General features: G+C 35.4%; 1 protein-coding gene across 2 annotated transcripts; it reads left to right on the top strand.

Moving 5' to 3' along the window:
• Positions 1–768: 768 nt before the first annotated feature.
• Positions 769–14,324, top strand: LOC140811633 (increased DNA methylation 1). Of its 2 annotated transcripts, none has more exons than XM_073169644.1 (9): positions 769–1,072; positions 2,400–4,690; positions 6,736–6,859; positions 7,118–7,200; positions 9,225–9,469; positions 10,384–10,470; positions 12,440–12,539; positions 12,896–13,097; positions 13,396–14,324. In XM_073169644.1, exons 2-9 carry the CDS (start codon positions 2,444–2,446, stop codon positions 14,058–14,060), a joined length of 3,753 nt encoding a protein of 1,250 aa, XP_073025745.1. In that variant the 5' UTR covers positions 769–1,072; positions 2,400–2,443; the 3' UTR covers positions 14,061–14,324. The 2 variants fall into 2 exon arrangements, with proteins under 2 accessions (XP_073025745.1, XP_073025746.1); XM_073169645.1 differs by lacking the exon at positions 769–1,072 and adding an exon at positions 1,426–1,564.
• Positions 14,325–14,540: the final 216 nt, after the last annotated feature.

Raw genomic sequence — 14,540 nt, 5'->3', positions numbered from 1 at the left:
TATTCAAGTCGAGGGGGGGTTTTGGGCAAGGAAGGACTGAAGGTGATTGGAAGCGGTCAGGTCGTGTCTGTAATATCTCGCCATAATCTAGCAACCTCTTGAAATAAATGAAATAAAAAATATTATGGCGAAATCAGTGCAAGGTTCGATTGGAGCAAATGCAATACATATTACATAATCTCGTGTTACTAGTGAATTTGTCATTTTTATCATTTACTATTGCACAATAATTTACGCCATATGACTATTTCCCAAGTAACATGAAAATTGTCGGCGTTTATATCTCGATTGGTCGTGGAGCTTAAAGCTTTGTTGGTTTGTTACAACTTTCACCGGAATTTGAGAATTCCTTGTGCAGGTGAGAGCTTGTTTGATTTGTTGCTGATAAATACACATGTACCCTATTTTACAGTATTCAAATAACAGGAATTCAACCTTAACCATAATCCATGAAACAAGTTTCATATTAGAGTTTTTTTAGTTAAAAGAAAAGACCAAATCAAAAATATTTTGAGCGTTTTATTCCAATTTTTTTTTCAATAATAAACAAGACCAATATGATATTAATATACTTTCTTCAAAATTTTAACTCATATTTACAAAATATATTTGTAATAAAATATATTATCCAAAATATGTAAAATCTTGCACCTAGAAGAAATTTTCTATTATATCTCAAAAAAATTATCCAATAGAACGTACGTAAAGAATAAAAAATTTATATATATATATATATATATATATATATATATATATATATATAAGAAAAAAAACAAAAAAAGACAGAGCTGATGGCACCAAGTGCACATGGAGAGTAAGTGAGGTAGCTCGAAGTTGGGAATTGTTTTCATGCTTTACATCTGTTGTGATTTGAAGAGCTGTTTCGCTCTTTCCAAAGCCCTCTGTTTATCTATTTATTTATTTATTTATTTATTATGCTTTCTTGATTTTGTTTTGTTCACACATTCTGCGTGTGAGGGAGGCCGCAGCATTGCCTGAAGACGAATCCCCTCTCCGATTTTTAGATTCGGATGAACCCTAATTTTGTCGCGCGGCAAATGCAAACGTAGAGGTGCAAATTTTGTCTTCTTCTCATTTCCTCGTGTCTTAATGTTTCGTAGTTTTTGTATTCCTATTATAATTCGTTGTTCTTTGTGATTGTAATCTGAGCTGGATTCTGATTTTTGTTTCTTTTGTTGATTTTGATTATAAAATGTAGGGCTTACGAGGTGGATTTTTGGTTTGCTGAGCTTTTGGTTTTATATGTTTGTTTTTGTAACCGGCGTGGATGAATTCGAGTGACATTAATTCATTTGCAAGTTGAATGCATGATCCGCTTATGCATGCGCGGCGGCATTAATTGCTCTCAGACTACGTAACGAAATGAATATGGTTCAGTTTTCGGAACCTACATATTTCTTATGTCATGGCAATTTACCGTTAATACACACTTGGAACTGGATCGCGCTCTCTCGAGTGGTGCGAACAAGGATTCACTAGAAATGTTCCAAGAAATTATGATTTATTCGTGAGAGTGCATAAACTCCTAACAGCGGCTTGTAAGGTTAAAAGTTGCATGTGATTCTTACTATCTAAATCCTCTTTAAATTTTCATGTGAACCCAAGCAATAGCATTCAAACTTGGGTGACGTGCGCAACGTGTTTTCCCTCTTGCACGTGTATATTTTAGTTCTTTACGAAATAAAATCATACTCAGTATTAAAGAGTTACTGTCACCATTACTTGGCCCGGAACTTAAAAGAGGTGGAGAGGAAGTCTATTTCAACTAATCTTCTTGTGAATCACTGATGTTACTTTCCTTTTTAAGCTAGAAGTATGATTAAAGCGTTAGCTTGATACTGCAATTCTTTGTTTTATTCTCGTGACTATACATAACGTGAGAGGATTGTTGTACTTTATTGCAACTATGCCACCCTGATGTACCACATATAGTTCCTTGACTATGTTTTCCTTTATTGTCAGCCAAACTTTGATTGCTACTTGCTGTTCCATAGTAATTGTGGTTCATGATGTTTGGGAAACTATGTGATCTTCAAATTGTCCCCCAAATCCTTTTTCCTTGTACAAGAACTTTTTGGCATCAATTATGGAACTTGGTTCTGTAGGTTGGCATATTCTCCGTTCTGTTCAAAATTAGAAATTTTGAAATTCTGGCTTTGATATGCCAACCTTGAAAAAGAATTATAATTCAAATGTATCAAAATGAGATACTATTGCATAATTCTTATCATCCTCCATGCTGCCTTATGTTGCACTCTACTGATTTGTATTTGCCAATGTTTTCCAGGCATTTTTTTTCACTGCATGATCACAATTTTATCGAGTACTATTTCATGAAGTACTAAAGTTTAATTTTGCTGCAAAAATGCATTTTGCAGCGAGAGAAGTTCAGTTGTTCCAAGAATTTATATCGAGGAGAAAAATGGGTGATGCTGTAGGGGCAGAATCACCAAAAACGTTGTACTGCAAACAATTTGATGATTTGCATGATGATAGTTTTGAGGGATCCATGGATGAATATAGGATTTTTAGAGAGGTTTTTTTTGCATGCGACAACAGTAGTAATAAGGGATTTGTTAATACCGATGCCATTAATTATGACTGCCGCTACATCAAGCCAGCAGATGTGTCACTTTGCTCAAATAGTGGTAAGTCATCACTGACCAGTCAAGAAGATATTGTAAAAGAGGATTTCACGAGGAAACCTCTGATAGAATGTCTCTTTGAGGACCTAACATCATCTATGCAAATTAATCACAAGGTGAAGTTATCAGTTGGACATTTGCCAGATGAGAAACCTGATTTAGAAGACATCTTGATAAAAGAAGCGCCTTCGGGAGGAATTGTTTCAGGTTTGTCCCAACAGGGTGGTGTTCCCTCTAATCACACTTTAAGATATCGTGTAGTTGAATCATCTCGTGAAGGCATCACATCTTGTTGCTATCAGCTGAAGCAACATGTTGAACCGAGCAAAGAATGTGAAATTAATGATATGGTTACCTGTGGCAATAGATTATCTACCTTAGATCAAAATGATAGGAAGGAAACCATAACTAAAGCCGTCGCTTCGCCTATTTCCGAAGAGAGCCATGCAAGCAAGCTGCTGGTTATCCATCCATCTGTTTCTGTTGTTAACAAGTTGAAAACTCATCGACCATCTAAGCCAAAATGGAAAGATTCCTGCTTTTTGAGACTGGATGAAGAAGAGTTTGCAATGCCGACAGACATAAAAAACGACCCCCGTCCTCTTCTTCGGTATCACATCAATCGCTTGCTTAGAAAGGCAGGATGGGTAATTGGGAGGCGAAAAAGGAACAGTAAATATAATGGGGTTGGAGAATATGTTTACAAGTCCCCAGGGGGGAGACCATTTCGTGAATTTCACAGGGCTTGGTATTTGTGTGGTGAAAGTTTGTTGGCAGATGCCACTGATTATATGCAGAAGAGTGATTGCATGCAGTGGACTGATATGACTGGGTTGTGGACCGACTTATCTACTACAGTTAAAGAGATTGACGAGAAACTAAATCTTTTAGAAACTACTTCTGCTATGACTCATTTGTGGTTTCTTCTGGATCCTTTTGCAAAAGTAGTGTTCATTGACAAGACAATTCGCTTGCTGAAAGAAGGGATTACAGTCAAAGCAGAAAGAAGTTTATTCATCTCGCCAGATGCTGAGCCTGCTGCTAAATACAGAAAAATCTCTAGATTGGAGACAAGTGGTCATCGTCCTTGTATCAGGCAAGATTTTGGAGATGATAGCACTTGTAATCAACTTGGCATCCGTCTGTTTGATGTTCCAATTGAAAATGTGCCTGAATTACTTGGAGGACCTCAGACAGTTCTCCCCCTTGAAGATAACATCACAAGTTCTCCAAGCTTTTATCTAGATAAATCTGAGCGAGAAGGTAGGTTTGGCTATGTTAAAAAGGCTCATACAAAATCACGAAGAATATCTGAAATGAGACTGACTGGAAATCATTTTGGTGTGAGAGCCAATTACCCTGAAGCGAAAATGAACGAATATAGATTTGGTTCTGAGAAATCTAAAAAATGTGGTCTAAATGATAATGATCTCTTAATTTCGGCCATTATAAAATCTAAAAATTCGAGACCCATGAAGAAATGGTCGTCACGCAAACCCAAACCTCTGAGAAAACGCAAGACTCCCAAAGGCAGCTGCAGGTTACTTCCAAGGAACCTTAGCAAGGGTTCAAAGCTTACCCTGGAAGGAAAATGGTCTGCTTTTGAATCAAGAACAGTATTATCTTGGTTAATTCACTTTGGTGTTGTTTCTCTGAGTGAAATAATTCAGTACCGGAATCTGAAAAGTGACACCATAATAAAAGATGGTTTAATCAGCAGGGATGGGATTATATGCAGGTGTTGTGATAAGTTGCTTTCCATCTCTGAGTTCAAGAGTCATTGTGGTTTCAAGTTAAATCGTCCTTGTGTGAATCTTTTTATGGAGTCTGGTAAGCCGTTAACATTATGCCATCTTGAGGCCTGGTCACTTGAGTACAAGTCAAGACAAAAGACTCCTCAAACTGGTCAAGTTGATGAAATGGATCAAAATGATGATAGCTGTGGCCGTTGTGGTGATGTCGGTGAATTGATATGTTGTGATAACTGTCCCTCGGCGTTTCATCAGACATGCTTGTTTGAACAGGTTTGTCTTTGCTGAATGCCATCTACTTTTTTTCCTTTTGTGACAATCAAATATTTTTGGATATTTTAACAATCAAAATTTTCATGCAAACCTCTTCCTCGGACTTTTTTTTTATATAGGAAACGATCTTCCTCGGACTTGAATATGGATTCTTTAATAATTGCATGAATTGGTGGTAGAGAACAGTCTGTTTTTCCTAATTAAACTCTAGATGCATTTTTTTTCTCTCGTGTCAAGACCAGCTGTAGATTGTGAGGTTTGTTGTGAACTTAAGCCCAGTCTGCCCAGATGGAAGGGATTAATTTGCCACTTGATTGGAAAACCAAGCACTGTCCCAAAATTTCTTTAATCTTTGCCTTGATCTCATGCATATTACCAATCAATTATTCTACTCACTGTAGTTGGTCTACTTAGGTGGTTGCCATGCCTCAAATGTCTAATTATGCTCCCTGTTAAATTGATTTAATATACTGAATTTTGAAATGGCAATTGGTTACTGATGCAGCCTGATATAGCTAGCATGTTATACAGGTTTCTATGGATATGTTGAGTCGAATGGATTTTAAAAAAATAAATATTTGGCTTCTAATTAGAGAGAATCATTTTTTTAGAGTGACATGTTGAGATTATAAGCAATTGACTACGTTGAGATGTGTTGATGTAACGACATGGCACCGCCAGTAGTTTACTTCAGCTTTTTTCCGTTGAATTGAAATTTTGATATGTAGCATGTTGAATACTTGGTAATTTCGTTCAAACTTCACTGTTCTTCTCAAATTTTGCTCTTGCTATTTGTTAATAATGTCCGGCTTTTACTTTTCTGTTTACCTACCAAAATCAGCTGAAAAGGAAGAGAAGTTTCATATCATTTGTGTTGGAAACCATTACAAACTCCTACCGGTGTGGGAAGACAAGGACAGAAATAAAAATCTAAGTTAGCAATTTGTTAATGAATCCTAGAAAAAGTTGTTCGCATCGTTGTCACATTTTTGTGGCTCCAAATCATTGTATTTCATACTCGAGAACTTTTTTACGAGTTTAGAAATATTGTTGGTTTTATTGTCTTTCACTCTATTAAGCTCAAAATATTTGAGAAGAAAGTGTAGTATTTCGGAAAAAAATGGTATTTGGAGATTAATTTGAAAGTTGATATGTAATAAAATAATTGAATGAAGAGTATGAACTATGAAATAAATGAGGTTTGTTTGAAAAATTCAATGAGAATGATGTGTGAGTATATGATAATTTAATTTTTAATGTTTGATTTGAAGTGGCAGATGATGTTTTGACTGAATATTTTGAAGAGAAATGGAGCTGATTTTTTTAAAATTCTTTGTTATTTTTTTTTAATGTGTGTGGAGTTTAGTTTTGAGGTGCTTCTGATGTAATGTCGTTGATGCCTATTTTGGAAAATGTTTCTATTTGAATTATAAGACTTTCTTTCTGATTATCAGCAGTTAGGCTTTTGCTGTTGGATGCAAAACTGTTCTTCCAACATAAAAAATCTGCGCTATATAACATCTGGAAGCCCAATATCTTACTTGATTGAGAACATTTTCTGACTTGGAACGAACTTTCATTATCTGCCATTGGCACAAAATGAGGCACTGATCAGATTCCCTTTGGTTTTTGGGCTGGTCACTGATGTACATATTAACGGACTCAGTGCCCAAACATATGCGGTGAATTTGGGTTTTTATAGCAAATGCTATGCTGATTTTTGCGCTAGTCAAAGTAACATGATTCATCTTGGCATATGTCTGCAATAAAATGATCTGCTACTTTTTTTCTTTTTGTGATAATTCATCAACTTGTGTGGTTTCTACCATTCCTCAATTTATTTTCCAAAGGTTCAAACCTGAAACTGAGTGGAATCACTATTCACGTGTCTCTTTCCTAATAAGAAGGGAGCATGTCCTGAATCTGCTGGCTTCTGGCCTCTGTAAGCAGCGACCAGTGGCCCGAGGGATAGTTTTGGATCCTGATTTGTACTCTGCTTGACTGTATGGAAATAAACTCATGTGCGAATGATCTGTATTTGTCAGGAGCTTCCTGAGGGAAGCTGGTATTGTCCACAATGTCGTTGCCAAATTTGTGGTGATGCAGTTAGTGATAAAGAATCTTCGAAATTGCACAGGGCTCTGAACTGCTCTCAGTGTGAGCATAAATGTAAGTTCCATCTGGTAAATATTTTTGTAATATCATATGTTCTGCAATGAAGATCTTGATATTTGATTATCAGTTGTTGTAATCTTAGTGCTTTCTTGAACTTTCATGTAACAGATGCATAAAATTAATTTGCTTTAGTATGTTGTGTTGATTCGTAGCTTGCTAGCATCTTTTTCTGCTCTCCTCTCATGTAAATCCCAGGCTTTTATTTCTGTGCCAGTTAATGTTATAGTCTAATCATTTAATGCCTGCAAACAGATCATGAAACATGCATAGATGGGGAGGGCAAGGAAATTGGATTGGACTCAGATACCTGGTTTTGTAGTGAAAGTTGTTACAAGGTATGTGTTATACTTCTTATAATCATTATCTGATTATCTTTAAGTACGTACATAACATGTATTGCACACACTTATCCACATTTTTTATTAGGTCTTTTGCTTTTTGGTTGCCTAAATGTGACGTTACCAATAAGTGCACTATGATAAGTTGCAATGTCATCAGAATTAAATTTGAGTCATTCCCACATGGACTATCATTTAATTACTAGGATAATATTTAAATAGCTTAAGTAAGACAATTATTAAGTTGGAAATTATGGTTTTGCTAACTAAATTGAATAAATTGAAACTAGTATTTTCTAAAAATCAGAGAAAACAAGAGTTTGAATAGTAAAAAATTTCATATAAAAAACGATTAAGCTCCTGCCTTTACCTAATTACGTAATGCTTGCCACATATTCAAAATAATCAAACCTCTAGATATTGCTCAATTTACAACAATATTTCCAATTTTATTATTAGTCTCTTTTTAGAATTAATTTTTAACTGGCTAAAAACACATCAGCTCACATTAAAATCAAAAAATTCTATATCTACTCAAGTGTTATTTGGTATTTTAAAGCTATGTTTAATCAATTCCTTTCAAAATAATAATTGTAATTGGTTAGCTTATCCACACACGAAATTAAATCAATATACATTGTGGGGTGGGGAGACTTGAACTTACCACCCCTCTCTCTTAAATAGAAGAGGTCGTGCCATCAATCCAAGAGGCTTTTAGCAAACAAATGATGATATTCGATTAAATGTAAACCCATGTTCATAAAATAAGGTAGTTTGACCCTAACGTGACGTCATGACCTTAGTCAAATAGAATTTACTCCATAAATATGGGAAAAAATAAATGAAAAACTATTTGGAAACATCACAATCAATTCAGAAAACTAAAAAAGATCGCATGCTCCATTTGGACAAGTGCATATAAAACGTTTTTATAAAATTGTATTTTACAAAAAATTTATAAAAGATTTTAAATGTCGTTTTAAGAATAAATATGAGTTTGAACAACCATTCTATAAAAATTTTTTTACAGTTAAAAATATTTTAAAAGTTCTAAAAACATTAGAAAAACACCTCTCAATCATTCTTTAAAAACTACATTTGGAGAACATTTTTGTAAAAAATATTTTCATAATTTTTTTACAAAAATTTTGTCGAAACACGTAATTTTAGTTTTTTCACTTATAAAACACTGAAAACGTTTTTAAAGTACTTGTCCAAACAAAGACTCAGTTTTTGAGTGCTTATTATCCTCGAAAATCCAGTGAGTGCTTATTATCCCTGAAAATCCTTGCTACAGATTGCTTTTTCAGCCTTGAACTCTTGCCTGTCAAAGCCCAACTGTCAATCTCAAAGTCATAAAAAGAAATTCCAATAATTCCATCTGTTTTTCTGATTTTTTCCGATTTTTTCCGAAATGAAATTCTGATCTCAGAAGAATCTTGCAAGAATATCATTCCTTAAAAAATTTCAGATTTTTTGCATTTGGAACATACTGACCCGTGTTGGGTCCGTGCTTCTTTTTGATACATGCATCAGCCTCTGCCTCGGTGTTGTTCTTTCTTCAATTCTTGCGCATGCACAGACGAACCTTGGACCAAATCACGGTCCATGGTGTTGCTTTGTGCTCAACTCTAAATTGCTTACACAGGTCCATTTTTTCTTTGGTAAGCTCCTTCGTGCAAAATTTGCATAGGCCTCATGGACCCCACACGCGCCATACTCAAGGGTCCATGCATTTCTTTGTTCATTCTTGCCTGATGCAGGGTCCATTATGTCAAAGTAAGTCTACTTTGGAATTAAATTTGAAATCATAGAATATGGGCAGCTGCCATAATGTCAAATTCAGTGTACTTTATCCAGTGAGCTCCCTTTCATGCCAAATCCAATGCACTTCTCTATCAGTTTGATATCATTCTTGGTTCTTCCTTGAAGTTCCATTTGAGAAAGAAGATTTGACTCTTTGTTTTGGGACTTGTGCTGGTAATTGCTCGCAAAATAAGTTTTGATGATTATCAATGCAGGTTTACTCAAGTCTTCGGTCCAGTGTTGGGTTGATGAATCTTCTTTCTGATGGATTCTCTTGGACTTTTCTGCGGTGCATTCCTGGTGATGAGAAAGATCATTCTGCACAGAGTGTTGTTGCTTTGAAGGCGGAATGCAATTCAAAATTGGCTGTTGCTATCACCATTTTAGAGGAATGTTTTCTTCCAATGGTGGATGCAAAAACAGGCATAGACATGATACCTCAAGTAATATACAATTGGGGGTAAATATTATTAGTACTGAGCATGCAATTTCGCCAGAATATCGTTTTAATATTTCTCCCTCTCCTATCACCTGCCTAGAAACATAAACCTGCCTAGAAAACTTATGTTTCTTGGATATGGATCTTTAGTCAATTATGAGACTGACTTTTTAAAAATATTTTACTCAGTAAAATCAGAGTTTCAGAATTATCGTGTTTTCCCATCCATCTTACTGCATTCAGCTAGCAGTATTTCCTTTTGCTTTTCAATCACATTAGGTGTTGTATCTATTAGTTTTTCTCCCCTGTAAAAAGAAAAGAAAAAAGAACCATGTTTACAATCTTTGAAATGTTTTAGTTAACCCATTCCTTCTTTGGATGGCAAATTTTGCAGTATGACATACAAAATAAGAATATATTTTTGTATATTAATATATCTAAAAAATTAATAAATGTAAAAAAGAATTAAAATTAATAAAATAAAAACTTGTGAGCTGACCCTGAGCCTTTGAGTACATAAAATTGAGCTCGAGCTCAAATTAAGGTTTAGTCAAGCTAGTTCAACTCATTGCACACCCCTACTGCACGGGCATGTTCACTACGAAAATATTGCTTTGTGCTTGGTAAATAAAGAGAGTGCCTGCTTTGCTACCTGTGAACCCAAGAGTTGATGCAGTTTTTGAATTTTTCAGTAAGCTTTTCTGTTGTTCTACCATTATATTTGTAATGTAAGATGTGATACTTGTAGCGTTGAACTATTTTCCAGACTTTTATTAATTCTGAACACACTGAACGTTGTCTTTTGGATGATACTGAGACTAACCTGTGACTTTCCTTAATGATTTATGGTGGCACACCCCAGTTTTCCTTGTCAGATACCTTGAGAATTCTTGGGAATGATGTACTGAAAGCCCATGACCTTTTTCTTCTTTCAGATCACAATTTGCACGTTTGAACTATAGTGGCTTTTATACCGTGATCTTGGAGAAAGATGATGTTGTACTGTCGGTAGCATCCATCAGGTAAAATTTTTATGATGGCAACTTAATATTTGATGTGGAGCATAAGTCAAAACGACTCCAAATCTAATTTATGTGTAGATATAAGAAAAGATTAGAGTTGATCCGAATTGATTTGATACTGTTGGAATTTAACTCAATCCCTAATATCAGCCGACTATGTCTTGAAGATGAGGACTAAAATATATCCTTAATTCTAAAGATTAGTCTCCTTTTTAGTGATATTTTATCTTAAATTAATGGAAGATATAAGTCTATAAAATATGTAATTCTCAGTTCATACATAGTCAACTGAAAAGACGAAAAGAAGAGAGCAACGGAAAGAGCCAAACATCAACAGCTGCCTTAGCCACTCGATTATGTGTCTGTGGTGGCACTAGTATTTCAGCCACCAGACCAAAATTATATTTCTTCAACGAATTCATTTTTTATTTTCAATAAAAAATAAAACACAAATAAATATAAGCCATTGTAGTGTACTACAGACACAGGCCATTGTCTTTCAGCACTCATGGCTGTGCCACTAATTTGTTACTTGTGAGGCCAAGATCCAAAAATAATAATTTGCACTTTGGTTTCTCTCTGTTTGAGGAAAGGGAATTGTATTTTAGAAAATGATTGTTCAATATGTTGGAGCAATCAGGCAGCTTGCACCATCATAGCCCCACCATAAATTTCACGCTAACTTGAGTTTCATCATCTTTTATTGTCAACTCCAATTTACCTTACCATTTAAGACAAATGACATGAAGATCCGATCCCTATCATGGAAGAGTGATCACCAAATGGGACTAGTGGCATGAAGCATCGTCAATCCATCGTGTAGATGGATCCCAGTTGATGACCAAGTGTCACAAAGCTCTTCTTAGAATGTTGATGCCTTCTAGGCTAATGGTTGGGTGGCAAAACGGCAAAGAAGTTTGTGGTGCAATCAATAGTTATAGGGTAACCACCTGTCGGTGCCCTGAAAAAATTTGAACAAAGTGTATGCTTGTTTGACGGAGTGATTGCTTCCAAGAAAATATAATCATTTAACTTTGTCTGAACTTGAAGCTTTATATGCTTCAGATAGAGCGCAGTGTTGGAAAATTAAATCGATCCGAATTGCAATCAATTAAAATTTGAATTTAGGGACTAAAATCATGCCATTAATTTTGGCCTGTATATCATTGGCGATATATTCTAGGATTAGTTTCCTTCTTTGTGATGTCTCCTCCTAGTCTAATGGAAGATGTAAGCCTAGAAATAATGCAATACTTGATTCATAAATAACTAATGTAAAAATTAAGTCTCTCACATTTTTTTCACAGGTACGATCAGGATTCAGGGTTAATCTGCCATAATTTTCATTTATCAGTAATTATTTACATTTGTCTTGTTTCCATTTATTTCTACGTAAAAGAAAATAAACTGCCTACATTTTTCCTACTGGAAAACAGATATTTTAATTATTGAAATTGTGGAGATTGTCTCCTTGCTCTATCTTTTCTCTCCCCGTCCTACATCTTTTCCTCCCCCTGTCCCCCTCCCCCCCTCTTTTGTCCCTCTCTTCGGCTCTTTCTACATCAACTCGTCTTTAAGATGACATTTTGTGTCAATTTTTTTTAAAAAGATGACATTTTTTGTCTTATGTTGCACGCGCTGAAAGACTTTCCCCAAACTATTTCACGAGTTAGATCAGCTTGCAGAACAAGATCTCTCCATCATCGATCATGTTTTTTTCTAGAAAAAATTTTAATCTGGTTTGCAGTTAACTAGATTGTTTCTGCATCCTCATAATGAATATCAACCAGTGTCCTTTTCCAGTCTAACATGACGGATTCAATACCTCATGTTTGTTGGTTCTATAGATGTCCCCGATAGCAAATATCTAGAATTGCCTACCTTTATGCATTTGGTGCAAACTAAATATTTTACGCTACAACTTTGACTGCAGTTCTTATTTTAATACAAGCTTTTTGGCTTGACATAGAATCCATGGAGTGAAAGTTGCAGAATTGCCTCTAGTTGCGACCTGTAACAAATATCGTCGCCAAGGAATGTGTCGCCGCCTTATCTGTTCTATTGAAGAGGTGACTTATCAATATTTCACTTTATGTTCTTGACAAATTGCCATTATGATTTGTAGGTCTGTCACATGACCAAAATATTTTTCTGATGGCTATGTTTCTTCTCAAAATGTGTGATGAAAATGGATTCAAACACTTTTTTCTAATTCTGAATGATAGTATTCTGCACTGACTTGCCCTGTGAGTGCATATGAGCAGAGTTTGAATCTGTTTCTTTTACGTAGTAACCTTTACACGTATAATTAATTTGAATACATTCTACTTCTTGGATAAGTACCACTTTTTAATCCTTTCTCTATCATTGTTGACCTTTTAATCCTATTACTTCAATGTAATTAGTTCTTAAATTGTGGGTTTAGATGCTGAAATCTTTGAAAGTTGAGATGCTTGTTGTATCTGCAATTCCCACTTTAGTGGAGACGTGGACAGTTGGGTTTGGCTTCCAACCTTTGAAAGAGGACGAGAAGAGAAGTCTTAGTGAAACTAACATGATGGTTTTTCCTGGAGCAGTATGGTTGAAGAAGCCTTTGTATGAGAACCATGGGTTGGCTGAAAAAAATGGTGAGCTTCTTTCGGTTCATTTTGTGTATTGTTGTCTCTTAGTGCAAGAAAGGGGAAGGGGGCTGACTGCAAAACTGTCCTCGCTCCTTCTTAAATTAGCCTACGGACTTGTGTATATAAATATTTATATATTTTACATATACAAAAATATAAATTCACACACTCCCGTAAATATCGTGTGTGTAAGTTTCGTTATCCCCAGTGTGGCATATTTGGTTCCACTACTGCTTCATTATGTTTTTCTTAAAGTCTCCACAGTCCCATTCATCCCCCAAATGTATTCTTCTTTCTGAATTAGGGCCGCAAGATGCATCAACTTCGGAGTTGACTGCACTGGGGGCTTTTGAAGGAGACGGACTTACCCCAGAGCATGATCATCTTTCTGATGGTAGCTTGTATGTTCATGAAACCGATATCAAAACAAGAATCTTCAACGGTGAGCTAGAGAACATGCAATCTACTGAAGTGCAAAGTAATGGGATACTTCAAATGTATCCAACTAAGCTCTCATTTGATGAAAAAGAACCTGCAATTCCAGATTGTAATTCATTTGCACAAGAAAACACTGCTATGACAGGAACCAAGAACGGTGATACTGAGAATGTGGGATCTGCTGAAGAGACCGAGTCTTACGGGTGTCTAAATCAAGCGTATGAACAAGAGAATGGACAACTATATGATCATAACTTTTCTGTTGAAGAATCAAATACCACGACAAAAACACCATTCCACATGGTGCTATCCGATAAAGAACGTCATTTTGGCCTTATTCAAAACGGATGCTCCAAAGATTTTTCCGATGTGCAGGATTGTGGCTTTTTTGGGGACCGAGGTTTAAACCCTTCCTCAGATCAATTTGGTTCCTCGTCACAGGGTAGCCAAATTAAAGTAATTTTCCATGCAGAGCATACCGAAAGACAGAAACAGTTTGCCATCCCCTTGGAGAACAATGCATTATTATAATAGAACAGAAGATGAAATTTATTAGCATCTCATCTGAAACCAAAATGATTTCTGGTTTGCTGGTTTCTCGTCATCCTGTTTCAAGTGAGCAGTTTGTTTCTACTCGACTCGAAGATGAGTTCAAATATGCAACTGTGAAGGATAGTATTAGAAATCGTGAGGTATTTAGTTCGCTACGTAATGTAACTATACTACTGTAGGATGAAATCCCAGTTAGATTTTAAATTAGCAGATTAATTTTCTGATTTGTCGTTCTGATGTCAATCCATTTTTTATTTTCCTTCTGTTCAGTTCTGTTGAATATTTGACTAAACTTATAAAATATACGAAAAATTTCCCAAAATCTTTTCAAAAAGAAATAAAAAAGATATTACAATATTCCTAATAAATCGATAAGATCTTATAAAATCATGTCTACTTAGCTTTTAAGAGAGTATGGCTTTTTATTCAAAGTAATCTCAATACTTATGTTTGTATCCC

Source organism: Primulina eburnea, chromosome 14 (genome assembly GCF_022965805.1).
Source record: "Primulina eburnea isolate SZY01 chromosome 14, ASM2296580v1, whole genome shotgun sequence".
Classification (NCBI taxonomy): domain Eukaryota; kingdom Viridiplantae; phylum Streptophyta; class Magnoliopsida; order Lamiales; family Gesneriaceae; genus Primulina; species Primulina eburnea.
Note: the sequence above shows the minus strand (reverse complement) of the source record. Positions and strands in the feature narration are given on the sequence as shown.